General features: G+C 40.6%; 1 protein-coding gene across 1 annotated transcript in view; it reads left to right on the top strand.

Moving 5' to 3' along the window:
- Positions 1 to 1742: 1742 nt before the first annotated feature.
- The window catches only part of ITK (IL2 inducible T cell kinase), a 58483-nt gene continuing 45507 nt past the window's right edge, over positions 1743 to 14718 (top strand). The window contains exon 1 of the mRNA XM_045503677.1: positions 1743 to 2030. Within this exon, the coding sequence (XP_045359633.1) occupies positions 1893 to 2030 (138 nt within the window). The 5' untranslated portion in view covers positions 1743 to 1892. The remainder of the gene's footprint in view (positions 2031 to 14718) is intronic.

Below are 14718 nucleotides of genomic sequence, written 5' to 3'. Positions count from 1 at the left end.
TTTATTTTTGAGAGAGAGAGAGAGAGAGAGCGTGCAAGCAGGGGAGGAGCAGAGAGAGGAGGAGACACAGAATCAGAAGCAGGGTCCAGGTTCTGAGCTGTCAGCACGGAGTCCGATGCAGGGCTTGAACCCACAAACCGTGAGACCGTGACCTGAGCCAAAGTCGGAGGCTTAACCGACTAAGCCACCCAGGTGCCTCTTTTAAAACATTCTTTCTACACACAAGGCACTGTGATGGTTGCTGAGTATATAACACCGACCAAAAACCACACATAGTCCTTACCATCATGGACCTTCTAGACTACTGGGGAAGACAATCATCAATCCAAAATGTCACCCTCCAAAATGCAAAACGACAACTGTCATAATGGGTATAAAGAGAAAGGTATAAGGTATCATCTGCGTATAATTGGTACATTTGACTTTGGAAAACCAGGAAGGCTTTCCTGAGGAAGTGACACGCAGAATAAGACTTACAGTGTAATTTAGAGTTAAAGCAGGCAAAGCAGGGGAGAGGAGTTGTTGTCAGGCAAAACGAGATGTACAAAGTGGTATAAGGAGAATTTGTGAAGGCTGGAGTGAGAACATGTGAGCAAGCTGGGAGACGAGCCTGGAGGGAAGCCAGAGAGCAGCCCTGCAGTGCCTTGTGTAGGGGCACCGCTACCCCAGTTTTTCACAGCTGAAAACTGAGGCTCAGATCTCTTGAGTAATATGCCTAGAGTCTCACAGCTAGTTAGGTACTGGAGCCAGAATTCAAACTGTGGTAGGTAGAATAATGGATCCCCTAAAGATAGCAAAGCCTAATCCCTGGAACCTATGAATGTGTAGGTTACATGACAAAGGGAAATTAAGGTAGAAGATGTAATTAAAGTTGCTAATTAACCTTATAAAATAAGGTGATTATTTTAGGTTATCTAGGCAGGCCCAGGGTAATCTCAAAGTTCTTAAATTTGGAAGAGGGAGACAGAAGAAGAACTTACGTTGTAGAAGATGAGAGAATTTGACCCGCTGTTGTTAGCCCTGTAGATGGAGGAATGCGGGTGGTTCTAGAAGCTGAAAGGACAAGGTAACAGATTCTGCCCTTAAGGATCCTCCAGAAAGGATCACAAGCCTGCTGAAGTCCTTATCTTAGCTTGATAAAGCTCCTTTTAGACTTTTTTTTTTTTTAATTTTTTTTTCAACGTTTATTTATTTTTGGGACAGAGAGAGACAGAGCATGAACGGGGGAGGGGCAGAGAGAGAGGGAGACACAGAATTGGAAACAGGCTCCAGGCTCTGAGCCATCAGCCCAGAGCCCGACGCGGGGCTCGAACTCCCGGACAGCGAGATCGTGACCTGGCTGAAGTCGGACGCTTAACCGACTGCGCCACCCAGGCGCCCCTCCTTTTAGACTTTTGAACTACAGAAATGTAAGATAATAAATTTGTGAGCCACTAAATTTATGATGATTTGTTACAGCAGCAACAGGAAACTAAACACAAACTATGCCCATTGGCTCCAGAACCCATGTGTCTACCCCATGTGCAACATGGCTTGTTAGATCGTCTAAACCAGGAACTATAAAGATTAAACTCTAATGCTTCCTAACATTTTGACTCTCAGAATCTTCAAATATCACTTCCAAACCATACAGCAAAGGGTATGTGTAGTTTTTACATATGCCTCTTAGTTTTGTGAATTTCGAAAGGATGTGGTTATGGCCTGTGACATCAGAGGAGAAGCTCCACATTGTTGACTGAACACTGATAGAAAGATAACATCGAGGCAAGAGGCCTTTTAACAGCTCTCTGAAAGTCAACTGCCTCCCCAGTGCATTCCTTGCCCTGAAGCTGTGTCCTTTGGCTGTGCTACAGGGTGATGCCCAAGGTGCATCACTTCTCAAGAACTGGATCATGAACAACTTTATCCTCCTAGAAGAACAGCTCATCAAGAAATCGCAACAAAAGAGAAGAACTTCTCCCTCCAACTTTAAAGTCCGCTTCTTTGTTTTAACCAAAACCAGCCTGGCGTACTTTGAGAACCGTCATGGGGTATGTGAACACTTGTATCTTCTTTTTCTAAACAGTATTTTTTATTTAGACTAGGCTGAATCATGAAGATATACCTAGAATAAAATAAGGGGACACAGACATGCTGGTTACGACCGCCTAAAAAGTACAATAAGAGTAATCAGAAGAGAATGTGGAGAAAAGTCCACAGGTGGGGTTGTTATATTAGGTGATTTGAGTTCTAAAATCTGCAAAAGAGTAAGTTTAATATTTATTAATGGTTTTTTTCTTGCAAGTTTAATTTTAAAATTATAATAATTTATGTGGCAAAAGCTATGATTGGATAGAATTTGAACTTCATCAGAAATACACTAGATTTTATGGAGCTTAGATGAATAACATATTAGCATTCAATGGGACCTAAGGGATGATCTAGCCCAGTTATCTTAATTTATAATGGAGGAAACTGATACTTTAAGTGATAGTTCAGTGTCAACATTTTTATGAATTTACTTCTATATGTCCCAATGGTCATTATTCACTTAATATCTTGAAATAATATTCCCTAGGCACCTAATTATCTAAAACTTGCAAGGCCCAAAAGTAAACCTCTATACCCCTTGGAAAATTTACCAGGGTTACCATGGTGTTATGCAATACAAACCAGTGGTTCTTACCCAGATGATTACAGTTGCTTATCTAGGTCAGTCTTTTTGTATATCTAGAGATAGTCTTATATTCTTTCTACAACAGCAGTGATAATAACATCAACATGAATAATCGTAACAATATAGTTGGGTACAAAAAACACTGCATGAGGAGAAAGGAGACCAGACTCTACTTCTCTCTAGGTGATGGAGCCTGGGTAAGCATCTCTACCTTTTGTGTCAGATTCTTCCTTTACAAAATGAAATGTCTGGAAGTACTACCTCCTTTCTTGAAAAATTTGAGCCCCTGTTGAGCCCTTCGCAGTACATTTTCAAAGCAGGTATGTGACATTGTACTAAATCATTGTATTAGTTTTTCTATCATTAGGGAGGTAAGGCAGGGTTTTCACCTATATTTTACTGAAGGGGAAATAACATTAGGTGCTTTATGGTTAGGGACAAAGTCATCCCCATGCCTTGTTAGGATCTGACTTAGTAGGATAAGCATGAGTTTGGGACTTTTTGAGAGCCAGGCTTTGAAGTGTTCCATGAAATGGAGCCCTGAAGGAGGCCTGGGTATGGAGCCTATGGGTGTTGCAGGCGAAATACTATCACTTCTTAGAGATTCAGACATGCTCTTCTTCAGCATTGATATCTTACTGATATCAATCAATAATCAATCAGAAGGCATAGAGAAATACTTACGTAAACAACTTGCACACAAGCATGCACTATGTATCACCTATAAATAACAAGAGCATTATACTTGTGGGAAGAAACCTTTTTAAAAAAAATTTTAAAGCCTCCAGGCACCTGGTTGGGTCAGTCAGTTAAGAGTTTGACTCTTGATTTTGACTCAGGTCGTTGATCTCACAGTTGGTGAGTGGAGCCTGCTTAGGATTCTCTCTCTCTCTCTCTCTCTCTCTTTCTCTTTCTCTCTCTCACTGTTTTTCAAAAATAAATAAATAAATATTAAAAAAATTAAAGCCTCAGTCTTACCATCTGTAAAGCGGGTATGTTAACAGTACCCATGTCATGAGAATGTGGTAAAGACTAACAGAGAGAATGTATTTAGACTGAACTATTTGAAATTACCACTCAGTGGATCAAGACAGGCCAGACAGTGGCGATTTCAAATAGTTCAACTTAATACGTAAAGTACTTAGCATAAGTTCTGTCACCTAGTAAACGCCTAGTAAAAATTAGCCTTTTTTTGTATCATCATCACGTCTCGGAAGGAGCTAGCAGGGTGGCATAACATATTCATTTTCAAATGAAGGAAAACGTTCAAAGTCAAGCTAACATCAGGTTCCTGGATTCCTTCTCTTCTGTGACTAAATACAAGCCTGTGGAGAGAGACATACATTCATGCATTACGAAACGTGTGATGCTGAGGCAACCATTGCCCCTCTCGAGGTCACAGCTTCTTTTTCTCTTTTCTCATTTGGAAAATTATGTTTCTTGCCCTGTCTTAAAATACCGTGGACTTATGACATCATACAGAAAGTAATCCTTCTACCTACTCAGAAAAACCTTCCATAATTTTGCAAATTAAGTATGTTTTTTTTTCTAACTTTAAAATAGCCATTTTCTAATTTTAAGTATCCATGTCTAAATATCCATCCTGATTGAGCCTGTTATTTTGACACCGATTTCTCTCTGGTGTCTAGTGTTGAAACGTGTGAGTGTTTTCAGGGGAGCCGGGAAGCGCCTCAGCCTGGCGGAGCAGTGGCCCAGAAAGAAGCATAACGTTGGCAGGTGGTGGGTCGCTGGCAGGCATGCTTTCAGACACCACCCTGTGCCTGCCAAATTCGTTGCAAAGTGGTCCCTGATGCCTGGCATTCATTAACAGAGGACAATGAGATTAGGGCCCCGGTGTGCTGATAAATGTTGAACTAGCCTACAGTGGTAGTGGCAGTGGAGAGCCTCAGGCAGCTCTAATCCATAGTGTTTGCTGATTTCTCTGGTGTAAATACTCCCATCACGGCCAATTTCAAACTACTGGTGTGATGTCTACTGGCTCACAAAATTCCTCCAGATTTAGCAATCAGCCCTCATGGCCCACAGCAAGCCAACTCCAACATACCAATGACAGCTTTGAATACAAATAGTCTCCGGAGAGGGAGTCACCAACCAAGCCACATGCTTAGTTTGCACATGACTGAAATTAGATTATTTCCAGGGGAAAAAGAGAAATGGAGGGAGGGCCTTGGGTAGTTCAAGTGAGCATGGCATGGAAGGGACAGCACAGACGGACACAAGCATCACTGATTGGTGAGGCCAGTATAGCTAGGTAGAGCTGGATTCAACTTCTGGCTTTATCACTTTCTGGATGTGGGGTCTCAGGCAAGGTCTTTAAACCTTTTTAAGCCTCTGTTTGCTATTTGTAAAGTGAGGGCCCCAATGCCTCCAGGCGATGTTGAGTATTTCATAAGGAAGGCATGTCACAAGCTCGGTACTAATGATCTTCTGAAGGACCCTCAGGAGAACTGGAAAGGTTTCCCGGTTTTAATGTCTCTGCACCTTAGGGATCAAGCGTGTTCTTTTCACCATAGTGTGGGAGCCATTACCTGTATGTGGGACAGTCAAGACCACCATTCTACTCAGGGTCTGGTTATGGGTCTCCACTTCACATGGGCTCTCCCCGTTAGCCTGCAGTCGAATCTAGCAGCAGAAACATCTCTTGGAGCATGCATCCTTCTTGAATTAAAGATGACAGGTCAGGAGATGGTCCCCCTTTCCTCGCTTTTCCTTGCACAGCAATCAAAAACACAGCGTCTGGTGTCAGACACATCTGGGTCAAAGACCAGCTCCTCACTTAAAAGCTATGTAGCTTTGTGTAAGTTGCCTAAGGCTGTGTGACTCTACAGTTTTTGTAACGATTAAACATTCCTGGGGCACTTGGGTGGCTCAGTCAGTGAAGCATCTGACTTCGGCTCAGATCATGATCTTGGGTTTGTGAGTTCGAGCCCCGCGTCAGGCTCTGCGCTGACAGCTCGGAACCAGGGGCCTGCTTCAGATTCTGCGTCTCTCCATCTCTCGGCCCCTCCCCTGCTCATGCTCTGCGTCTCTCTGTCTCTCAATAATAAAGAAACATTAAAAAAAATTTTTTTTTGTAAAAATGATTAAACATTCCTTCTTGATCTTGCTTCCTTTTAATGAGAGGGAGGTTACCATTATTCTAATAATAATAGGAACTAATACTGCTGTCTACTTCTCCCCATTTTCTATGGTCACTTTCCTCGGGAAAGCCACCAGCAGCTCTCACCTGGGACTGCTACCACCTCCTAATGGTCTCCCTGCACCCACTCTGCCCCAGTCACCCCCCAACCTATTCCCCACACAGCAGCCAGCGTGACACATGGTGACTGTGCTCGCTTCCTGACGATCCTGACATGTCCCTGCAGAGGTTTTCCCCTTAGATCTAGAGCGGACACCAGAGTCTGTCACATGCCGTCTTCCCTCTCAGTTCGTGTCCCTTTTTCTCCCATCTCTCTGGGATCCAGCTACATAAGATTTGCTGTGACTTTAAGTCCCTCATTTTGGATGTCGCTTGCCCCGGGAAGCCTTCCTTGATTTCTCCAGACTAGGCCATCTACTCCTGTTATGCTCTGCCTTAGCAATGCCTACCCTCTCTTTGGAGCACATCCCAGACTCGTAATTACCCACTTATTAAAGTGATTGCTGTGCTAATGTCACTCCCCCAGCCCACCCTCCATTAGATTATAAGCTTTATGAGAGCCAGCACCCAATTTGGTAAAGATGGCATCATCAGTGTTTATAACAGCGCCTGGCACATACTACTCACTCATGCATTATTTGTGGAAGGAAGACAAGGAGGGAAAGAGCAAGGACATGAGGGATAGACATACCTTTGGAGAGGTTAGAGTTTCACAAATGAACTCCTGATAGAACAAGGCTCAATTCCAAGAGTAGAGAACAAAGCAAGTTATATAGGACTTCAAAAGAAAGAGTTCTGGGTGTAAGAGTCAGCAAATGAGACTCCCCGGAGTTAGAAATTCATGTCCCAGCCTTAAAAGAGGAAGAGGAGGATTCGGGAGGTGGGAATTTTAAGAGGTGGGTCAGAGAGGCACATGCAGGAACCAGCAGGTGGGCCAGCCCTCCACCCCCACCCCGCTACTCTGTTCTCTTTTTTCTTCCTTCTTTCCCTGCTTCTCTTCTACAGTTAAATTCTTTGTCAATAATACTCTTAAAGCTACCTGAGCTTTTTTGCTTGAGACTTGCATCAGCCACAGTCTCTTTCCACCTCATTCCTACGTGATCCTGTTGCCTTCTGGCTGGGTTTTCACTGACACTCAAGGCTCCATACAGTTTATTATCCATGCAACACCTAGAATGAACTTTTAAAATGATCTTACAATAAATGATAAATCAGATCTTACTCTCTACTTTTAAGCCTTCCATGGCTGTTTAGAGTATTTAAGGAAATTCTCAGCTATGGCCTACAAGACTCTTCATCCGGGGGTCCTTATCTGCATTTCCTATTTCATTTCACACCACATTCCCGTTACTCACCAGGCTTCTACCACATCTGCCTTCTTCCTGAACCTTGAGCACTCCAAGCTCATGCTCACTCTAGGGACTTTGGACAGGCCAGGACTAGGGGGAGGCAACTGAGCGATACACTTAGGGGGTGCTTGCTCTCAGAGCCTGCAAATGCAGGGTCTTTGCATTAGCTGTTCCCACTGCCAGGAACACCTCAGGTGTTTGCAGGACTGATTCTTTATTGTTTCCATCTCTTTAAATATTTTCCCAGGATCCCGTTTCTTTCCTTTTCTTCTCCTTTCTTTTCATTTCTTTAGCACACAGATACTTCAATATATCAGTATCTGCATGTACCTATTGGGTTTACTGATGTGCTTCCCTGTTTGTTTTCTGTCTGTGCAGCCCCTGGGATGAGAGCAGGAGGACCTTGCTCATCACTGCATCACCAATACCTAGAACAGTGCAGGGTGCATAGTACGTGGTCGATAAATACCCAATAAATGAACAAAGATCACAAAACTCAAATTGAATTCCAAAGTGCATCTGGGAGCTAAAAATGTGGGCCTTGTCTAGCTAGGCAAAGAGAAGTAAGGATCCAAGGCAAAGTATTTTGCAATTCAGGCCACTCAAGGCCAAAAACATGCGGTTTCAATGTCTACCTTAATGGATTTTCTTTGTGAACTGATTTTTGCCTTTATGATGTGATGTTGATGTTTTATGGAGAAAGCTAGTGGATGGAGAGTTTCTATTTTGGAGGCAAATACTCCCACATTAAAATTAAATTTGATTCCTACTGCTCAGGGGCTGGTGCATCCATCAACCAGCATTTCAGTAAAAATAGGCCACGGAACAACACTATAAATGTAAGGGCTCGGTTTTTGACTCAGTCTGGGAGAAAGGTTTAACTGTAAAACACAAGAGCTCGGTTTCTTGAACTATGAGGTCCATGTAAAACAAGACACCTTCATAACAAACTCAGAAATGGGCCCCACAGAAAACTGTTTTAAAGCTCTTCTCAAGTTTTCATAGGTCAAATAGGTAAATCCTTATCTCTCCATTTTCTTACCCAACTAGTAATAAGTTATTCCACTTCATAAGTTATTAGGCCTACTGAAGAAAATAAATCTTCCAGGACCCAATTTTCATCCAGAGGTCCGTCTGGGTTTGACTTCATGATACTATGGGGCTTCACTTAAAGTGATCCAGGGACAGAAACAGAAGCTCTGAAATGGCTTTCCATGTATCTAAAATTCCCTTTTTAGATTCGATGTCTGCTCAGTTCCTTGAAATTTCAGTAAATTTGTCAGAATTTTAATTAAATAAGAACCTGATCTAAAGTCTCGTTTGTCATATAACTCCCATTAATGTTAAGGTATTCATAAGCAAGCTCTTTGCTACATTTTCCTATTTTAATATTTACAAAGTCATAGAAATTACACCTACTTGTTATAAAAATTGAAATATAGGACTTTCCCCCCCAACTACATATACTTGTGCTAAAGTTTTATTATTATTATCATCATCAACATTATTATTTTGCCATAACAGAAATTCTAATTAAAAAAAATAGTAACAGTAAGTAGAAAATATACACATACATAGTAGTCTCAAGGCAGTGGCAGTATGGAGAACCAAATCACAGAGCACACCTTTCGACTAATACTGTGGTGCTAGATATAGTTGTGTTTGATAATCAAAGAAACAACATTAGAGAAGCCACTCTCAGCAGCATCCCATTATTTTAAACCTAACACTGTATCAAGGAAATGTTTCTTTTTTGGTACGTAAAGTTTCTTTCATTTGTTCAGCAAGCATGTCTTGACATCTACTATGTGCCATGCTTCAGGCTACATGCCAGGAATATGGTGATAAATAACAGAGGAAAGGTGTCTGCCCTCACAAGCTTAGCTAGTAGAGAAGGCAGACAACCACAAGTACATAAATATATGGGGCAGATACAGACGGTGGTAGGTTCTGTGGAAAGACTAAGCAGGAGCTGGCGCTGAGTTGGGAAGAAGGGTAGCCAGAGAAGGAATTTATAGCCAGCCTAGGGCCTGAAGGATGAGAAAGATCTAGTGACCTGAAGAAATGAGGAAAAGCATTTCAGGCAGAGGGCACGGCCAGTGTGAAGATTGTGAAGTAGGAAAAGGCTTGGCCTGTGTACGGAACAGAGAAGTGAACGTACTGAGTTCAAGAGAGGGGTTCTTGCTGACATCCTATAACCTCCCTCTTCTGGGGATACTTTGTCTGGACTCCTCCTCCTGCATGTCTTGGGGGAAAGGTGCTCAGGGCCAACCTGGAGCTCAGGCAGCCATTAGCAGCAAAGACCAAAAACCGATGAGAATCAGGTTGAACCCACTTTGACTAATCACAAGAGACAGAGCAGCAAATGTTCATATACTCACACTATTTTAAAAAATTAATGAAATAGTTATGCAGAAGTGTTCTCTGTAACTCTTTTGTCTAAAGGCATCAATTTACAGTCTCTGTGAGAATGACCTGTGCTCTTACGTAGACACAAATTTCATGTAGTTCTAATCATAATGCATGACAATTTTATATTCTACTTTTTTCATTTGTTCTTTTATAGATACATTCTACTTATCTACATGGTCCCAAAGTAATCATTTTTTCATACATATGATTTCTTTCATGATTGAATTAGTTCACTTCAGAGAGATACTTATCTGTTCTACATACTTGAAAAAATTGATGAACTTGTCATCAATTCTTTGTCATCTATTCTTTGACATTCAGGTTGTTTCTGGGTATGAACGTGTTTTAGTCAGAACACTGAAAAATGCTAATATACCTAACATAAACCTGTCTCCTTTTAAAAATCAGGTCCTTAGGATAGAATACTGCATTTGTCATAAAATAAGGTTATTTTATGACCTCTATCATTTGCTGCTACATCATCTTACAGAGACTGAAGCAATGCACGCAGCCACCAGAAGTTACCAGAACCATTAGGGAAGACTGTGTTTCTAAGAAGGAACTTAGGAAAACCAAAGAATCCCATTGTTGTCGTGATTTTTCAAGTGCACTATTTTTATAGACTTTGAATATTACGGTGAGAAAGGGGGAAGATACATAATATTTTATACTATACATGGATCAAATGATTTGATATAAAGTCAGTCATATATATGTACATGAACCCACCACACATGTAGCAGGATTTAACAAGTGCCAAAAAGCTTCCTACTTTGCAAAAGATCCCCATTTTGTTGATGAGAAAGGAGAGGCTTAGAGTAGCTAAGTATCTTTTCCTAGGCCACACATCTGTGACAAACATTAAAAGTTAGATTAAATGTATTTTCAGATCTAAGCTTGTTTGGGTTTGAGGAGTCTTAGCAGCCAAGGTGGCTGAGAAGAGAGAGTTGGGCCAAGGGTTCATTGGTGAGTTTCAATGAACAACACTGTATAATAGAGGTCTGGAGCAGGGCCCCCCAAGTTTACCTGAATGACAGCACAACAATATCATTGACAACAATAACTAGCATCACTGCAAGAAGACTGAACGCATTCCTATGAATTTTCTCACGTAACCCTCACAGTTCTCTGCAGAAGCTAAAAGTAATATTCTGTTTTAGAGAGGAAGCAATTGAGACATGGAGAAGTCCAGAAATTTTCCCAGGGTCACAGTAGTGGTAGTAAGTGTTAAAAACAGCATCTTGCCTTGGGCTTTGGTAATTCCCTATACTTTGATCCCACTAACATATGCTTTTCTGATATCATTTTGGTTGCCCTAGTAGTATCTCCAAGAATTCTCTGCAAAAGTGATACAAGCATCTTGGCCAGTCTGTTTCTCACTGCAAGGTTGCGAATTCGCCAGTCACTTGTGATTTTGCAGGGTGTGTTCCTGTCCACCGGACTCTGTGAGCTGACAAAAATGAGTTCTTGACCTTATAAACCTGAGGCTCTGCTCCTGGGGTGACCTTTGCCAAGGAAAGATGCTGTATGAACCTCAGCTCTGTTTAGTTTACTGGACTAGCCATTCATAAGTACCCCTCATTGGGCACTTTCTGAGAATAACATCCTGGGAATGCTATACCCAGAGTGATAATACAGGAAAAAGACCACCAAACAGGGCTATAAGCCAGGACCAAGGGCCCAGAAAGTGAGATCGAGGGCACTAATACCAAATGTAGCCACTTTCGCAGTCCATGTTATGGCCAATTTCATGTATAGTGACCCAATTAAGTGTTTCCCAAAGTGGGGTACCACTAGGTGCACTCTAGATGGTACATGGACAGATCTGGTTCTGACATTTTTTAATTTAATACTTATATATGTATGTTTATTATAATTTACTTCAGAAAAAAAGTATTTTTAAACATATGGTGGTGATTTAAAACTTCCCTTTAGAGTAAATTTGTTGAGGTGAAAAATCAACCCATTTAAATAATAACATTAAGTTCATGGTACCAGTTGGTGGAACTACACAATGGTGGAGAGTGCGCGGGTGTGTTGCAAATGGAAGATTGGAAACACAGAATCCACGGAATAGCAACATGAATCACCATTCATGATTCTTTGCTTTACAATAGTAGACACTTAGTCTACTCAGAGAGTGAAATGTAATAATCCCCCTTGTCTTTTAGAGGCACAGGTGCATCCACAAAGACCAGAGCACTTGGAAAGGTGAACATAGAAGAGACAGGCAAAAGAGATCCTCTCAGACCCCCTGCTCTACCTAGAAACCTGTGACTCAGGGGCAAGTGAACCTGCAACCACAAGCTGTCTGACCTCCAAATTTCTCTGAACTCCAGAGAAAGTTATTCTAATTCTTTATAAATCTCAATGACATTAGGTTACTGCTGTTCACTTTGCTTTCATCTGTGTTGCAAATTAATATTAATGCACAAAACAGAACTGCTGGTGGAATGAACTCTTGCCCCCTTGCCTTTGTGCCCATTGGACTTCAGGTCTCTTTATTAGTAGCCACTTTTTCAGGTCATCTTCTGCAAAATATAGACTAACTTTTAAAAAAATTCATGATTAGATAATACATTCACATACATTTTTTAAAAAACAGTTACAAAATGTTATGAAATGGCCAACTCCCACCTTTATCCTAAGCCACAGCGCTTCAGTGCCCGAAAGCAACCAATATAATCAATTTCCTATCAGTTCTTCCAATGATACTTTATGCATACATATGTAAACACAAATCAGTATTCTTCTTGTCCTTTTTATGCAATAGTAGCATACTCTATGTGACATACTTCTTAGCCTTTCTTTTGGTTGGTTAGCAATACGTCTTGAAGATCAAACCACACCTATATGCAAAGAGCTTCTTCATTCTTTTTTGTGGATGCATAGTATTTCACTGAATGGATAAAAAGTTACCTTAATGATGGACATTCAGTCTGTTTCCAATTTTTTTTTTTTTTGTCATTGCAAATGATGAGGAATGAATAACCTCATCTTTATGTCACTTTCTGTATGTCTGTAACAGGTGATTTTGCCCATCTTTGGCAATGCCTGGAAATTTTTTCATTTTCATAACTAGGGAGGGGAGTGCTACTGACATTTTTGGGTAGAGTCCAGCATGCTGCTAGGCCTTCTACAAGGCACAGGACAAACTCACAACAAACGATTATCCAGCCTCTGTTGTTAATAGTGCCAAGATTGGGAAACCTTGGTCTATAGATAACATTTCCAGAAGTAGAATTGCTATGTCAAAGGATATTTGCATCTGTTATCGTATTGAACATGACCAAATTATTCTCTGTAGAGGTTGTGCCAATGAACATTCCCCAAGGTCACATGTGAGATGCTTGCTTTATCAAAACCTCACCAACACCATTACCATACGTTTTGATCTTTGCAAGTCTGACAGGTTTAAAAAATGGTATCTCGGTATCAATTATTTGCATTTCTGTTTTCATAGTAAGTTTGAGCCTTTTTTTACTATATTTAAGAACAACTTATATTCCTTTTCCCATTTATTATAATGTTGTTAATATTTTCCTTAATAATTTGTAGGAGCTCTTTATTAGCTCAGCCCTTTGTGCAGACTGGTTTTGACCTATCTTTTCATTGTCAAGAGATTTGTATCCACCTGCCAATCATTCTGGAAATCTTATTCAAATCGATCCTATCAAGAGTTTTGTCATAGGGTTCACACACAACACTTTCTGCTGCACACTTAGTCTAACCTCCTGTTCCTTCAATCAACCAATTAACAAATATTCGTTGATCATCACCTCTGTGCTAGGGTTATTCTCTGAAATGTAGTGAGGTTGCTAATTTATATGCTTTGGCTACTGACTCTCCAATGTTTGAAAGGCATATAAAAAAATATACAGTTTCAAATTCATTAAAAATCTCAAATGGCCTATTCTGGAAAGAAGGGGGGTTTTGAAAAAGCATTCACAGAACAGAGACAAAATGTGCAGGCAACCTTGAGGATTTACTTCAGCACCCGCTTCTTGCTCTTGGTTTCTATATAAGTCCTTTTCTCTGCTCACTTTTGGAAACAAATTTAAACAAAATGCTTTTGAAAGGCTAGGACCACTATATCTTTATCTAACATAAACGAGGCCTAGAAATTATTCCTGAAGTATTGCTTTACTTCTAAAATAAATATACCCACATAAAAGCCTATGGAATCTATGAACAAAATGGTTACCACCCAAGAAGATGAGAGGACCCGTCGTGAACTTGAACCTCCGTGGATAAAGAAGAAAGAAGAGCAGGTAACAGGGGCTGCCTGGCTGCCACTGACTGCTAATGGGGTCAGGAGGCTACAAGGGCAAAAAGATGCATCATTTTGCACACCCAGCATGCAACGTGTACCCCTCAGCCCTCTCCCACAGAAATCTGCAAAGCTGTAGTACAGGGTGGTGTTTTTAAATTTCTGACTGCTTTAAAATATTATTTTCACTTTTCTGCTTAGTAAATTTACATGCTCCCTGCAACAACTTCAAAAATTACCGAAACATCACACTTACCCTGTCAAAGTCGGCTATAGTGCCACCCACGAGGGAGAGCCAGTTTTAGCAGGGTTCCTCCTTGTATTATTTGAGTTTTGCATTTACTATTATGTATTTTATTATTTCTCTTTCCAAAAATGCGGTGAGGCTCCGTCTTTTGCTCTACACCTGCTTTTTTCAGTTAATGTATACATTTTTGTTCCTCCATGTAGACCTCTTTGTTAACGGCTACAGGATGGATGAACCATAACTAATTTAACCATTTGTCTATGGATGAATATTTAAGGTTCTCTAGGGTTTTTTTATTGAAATAAATAAGGCCGTTATGAAATCCTTCTCCCTACATCTTGATATATTTTGAACAAATGTTCCTGTAGGATAAATCCTATAAGGAAAACGCGTTTGTTTATATTTTAATTGTTTTTAAATATAATAAATACAAGTTCGTGGTACAAAAGTGAAAGAGTATAGAAAGATATGAGGTTGAAAGAAAACTCTCTTCCTACTTCCAAACACCAGAACTGTTCCCACAAGTATTTGCTCTTAACAGTTTCTTCTGAGAAAGTCCACTCATACTTTTTTTTTTTTTTTTTTTTTAATTTTTTTTTTCAACGTTTATTTTATTTTTGGGAC

This window comes from Leopardus geoffroyi, chromosome A1 (assembly GCF_018350155.1).
Source record: "Leopardus geoffroyi isolate Oge1 chromosome A1, O.geoffroyi_Oge1_pat1.0, whole genome shotgun sequence".
Classification (NCBI taxonomy): Eukaryota; Metazoa; Chordata; class Mammalia; order Carnivora; family Felidae; genus Leopardus; species Leopardus geoffroyi.
Note: the sequence above shows the minus strand (reverse complement) of the source record. Positions and strands in the feature narration are given on the sequence as shown.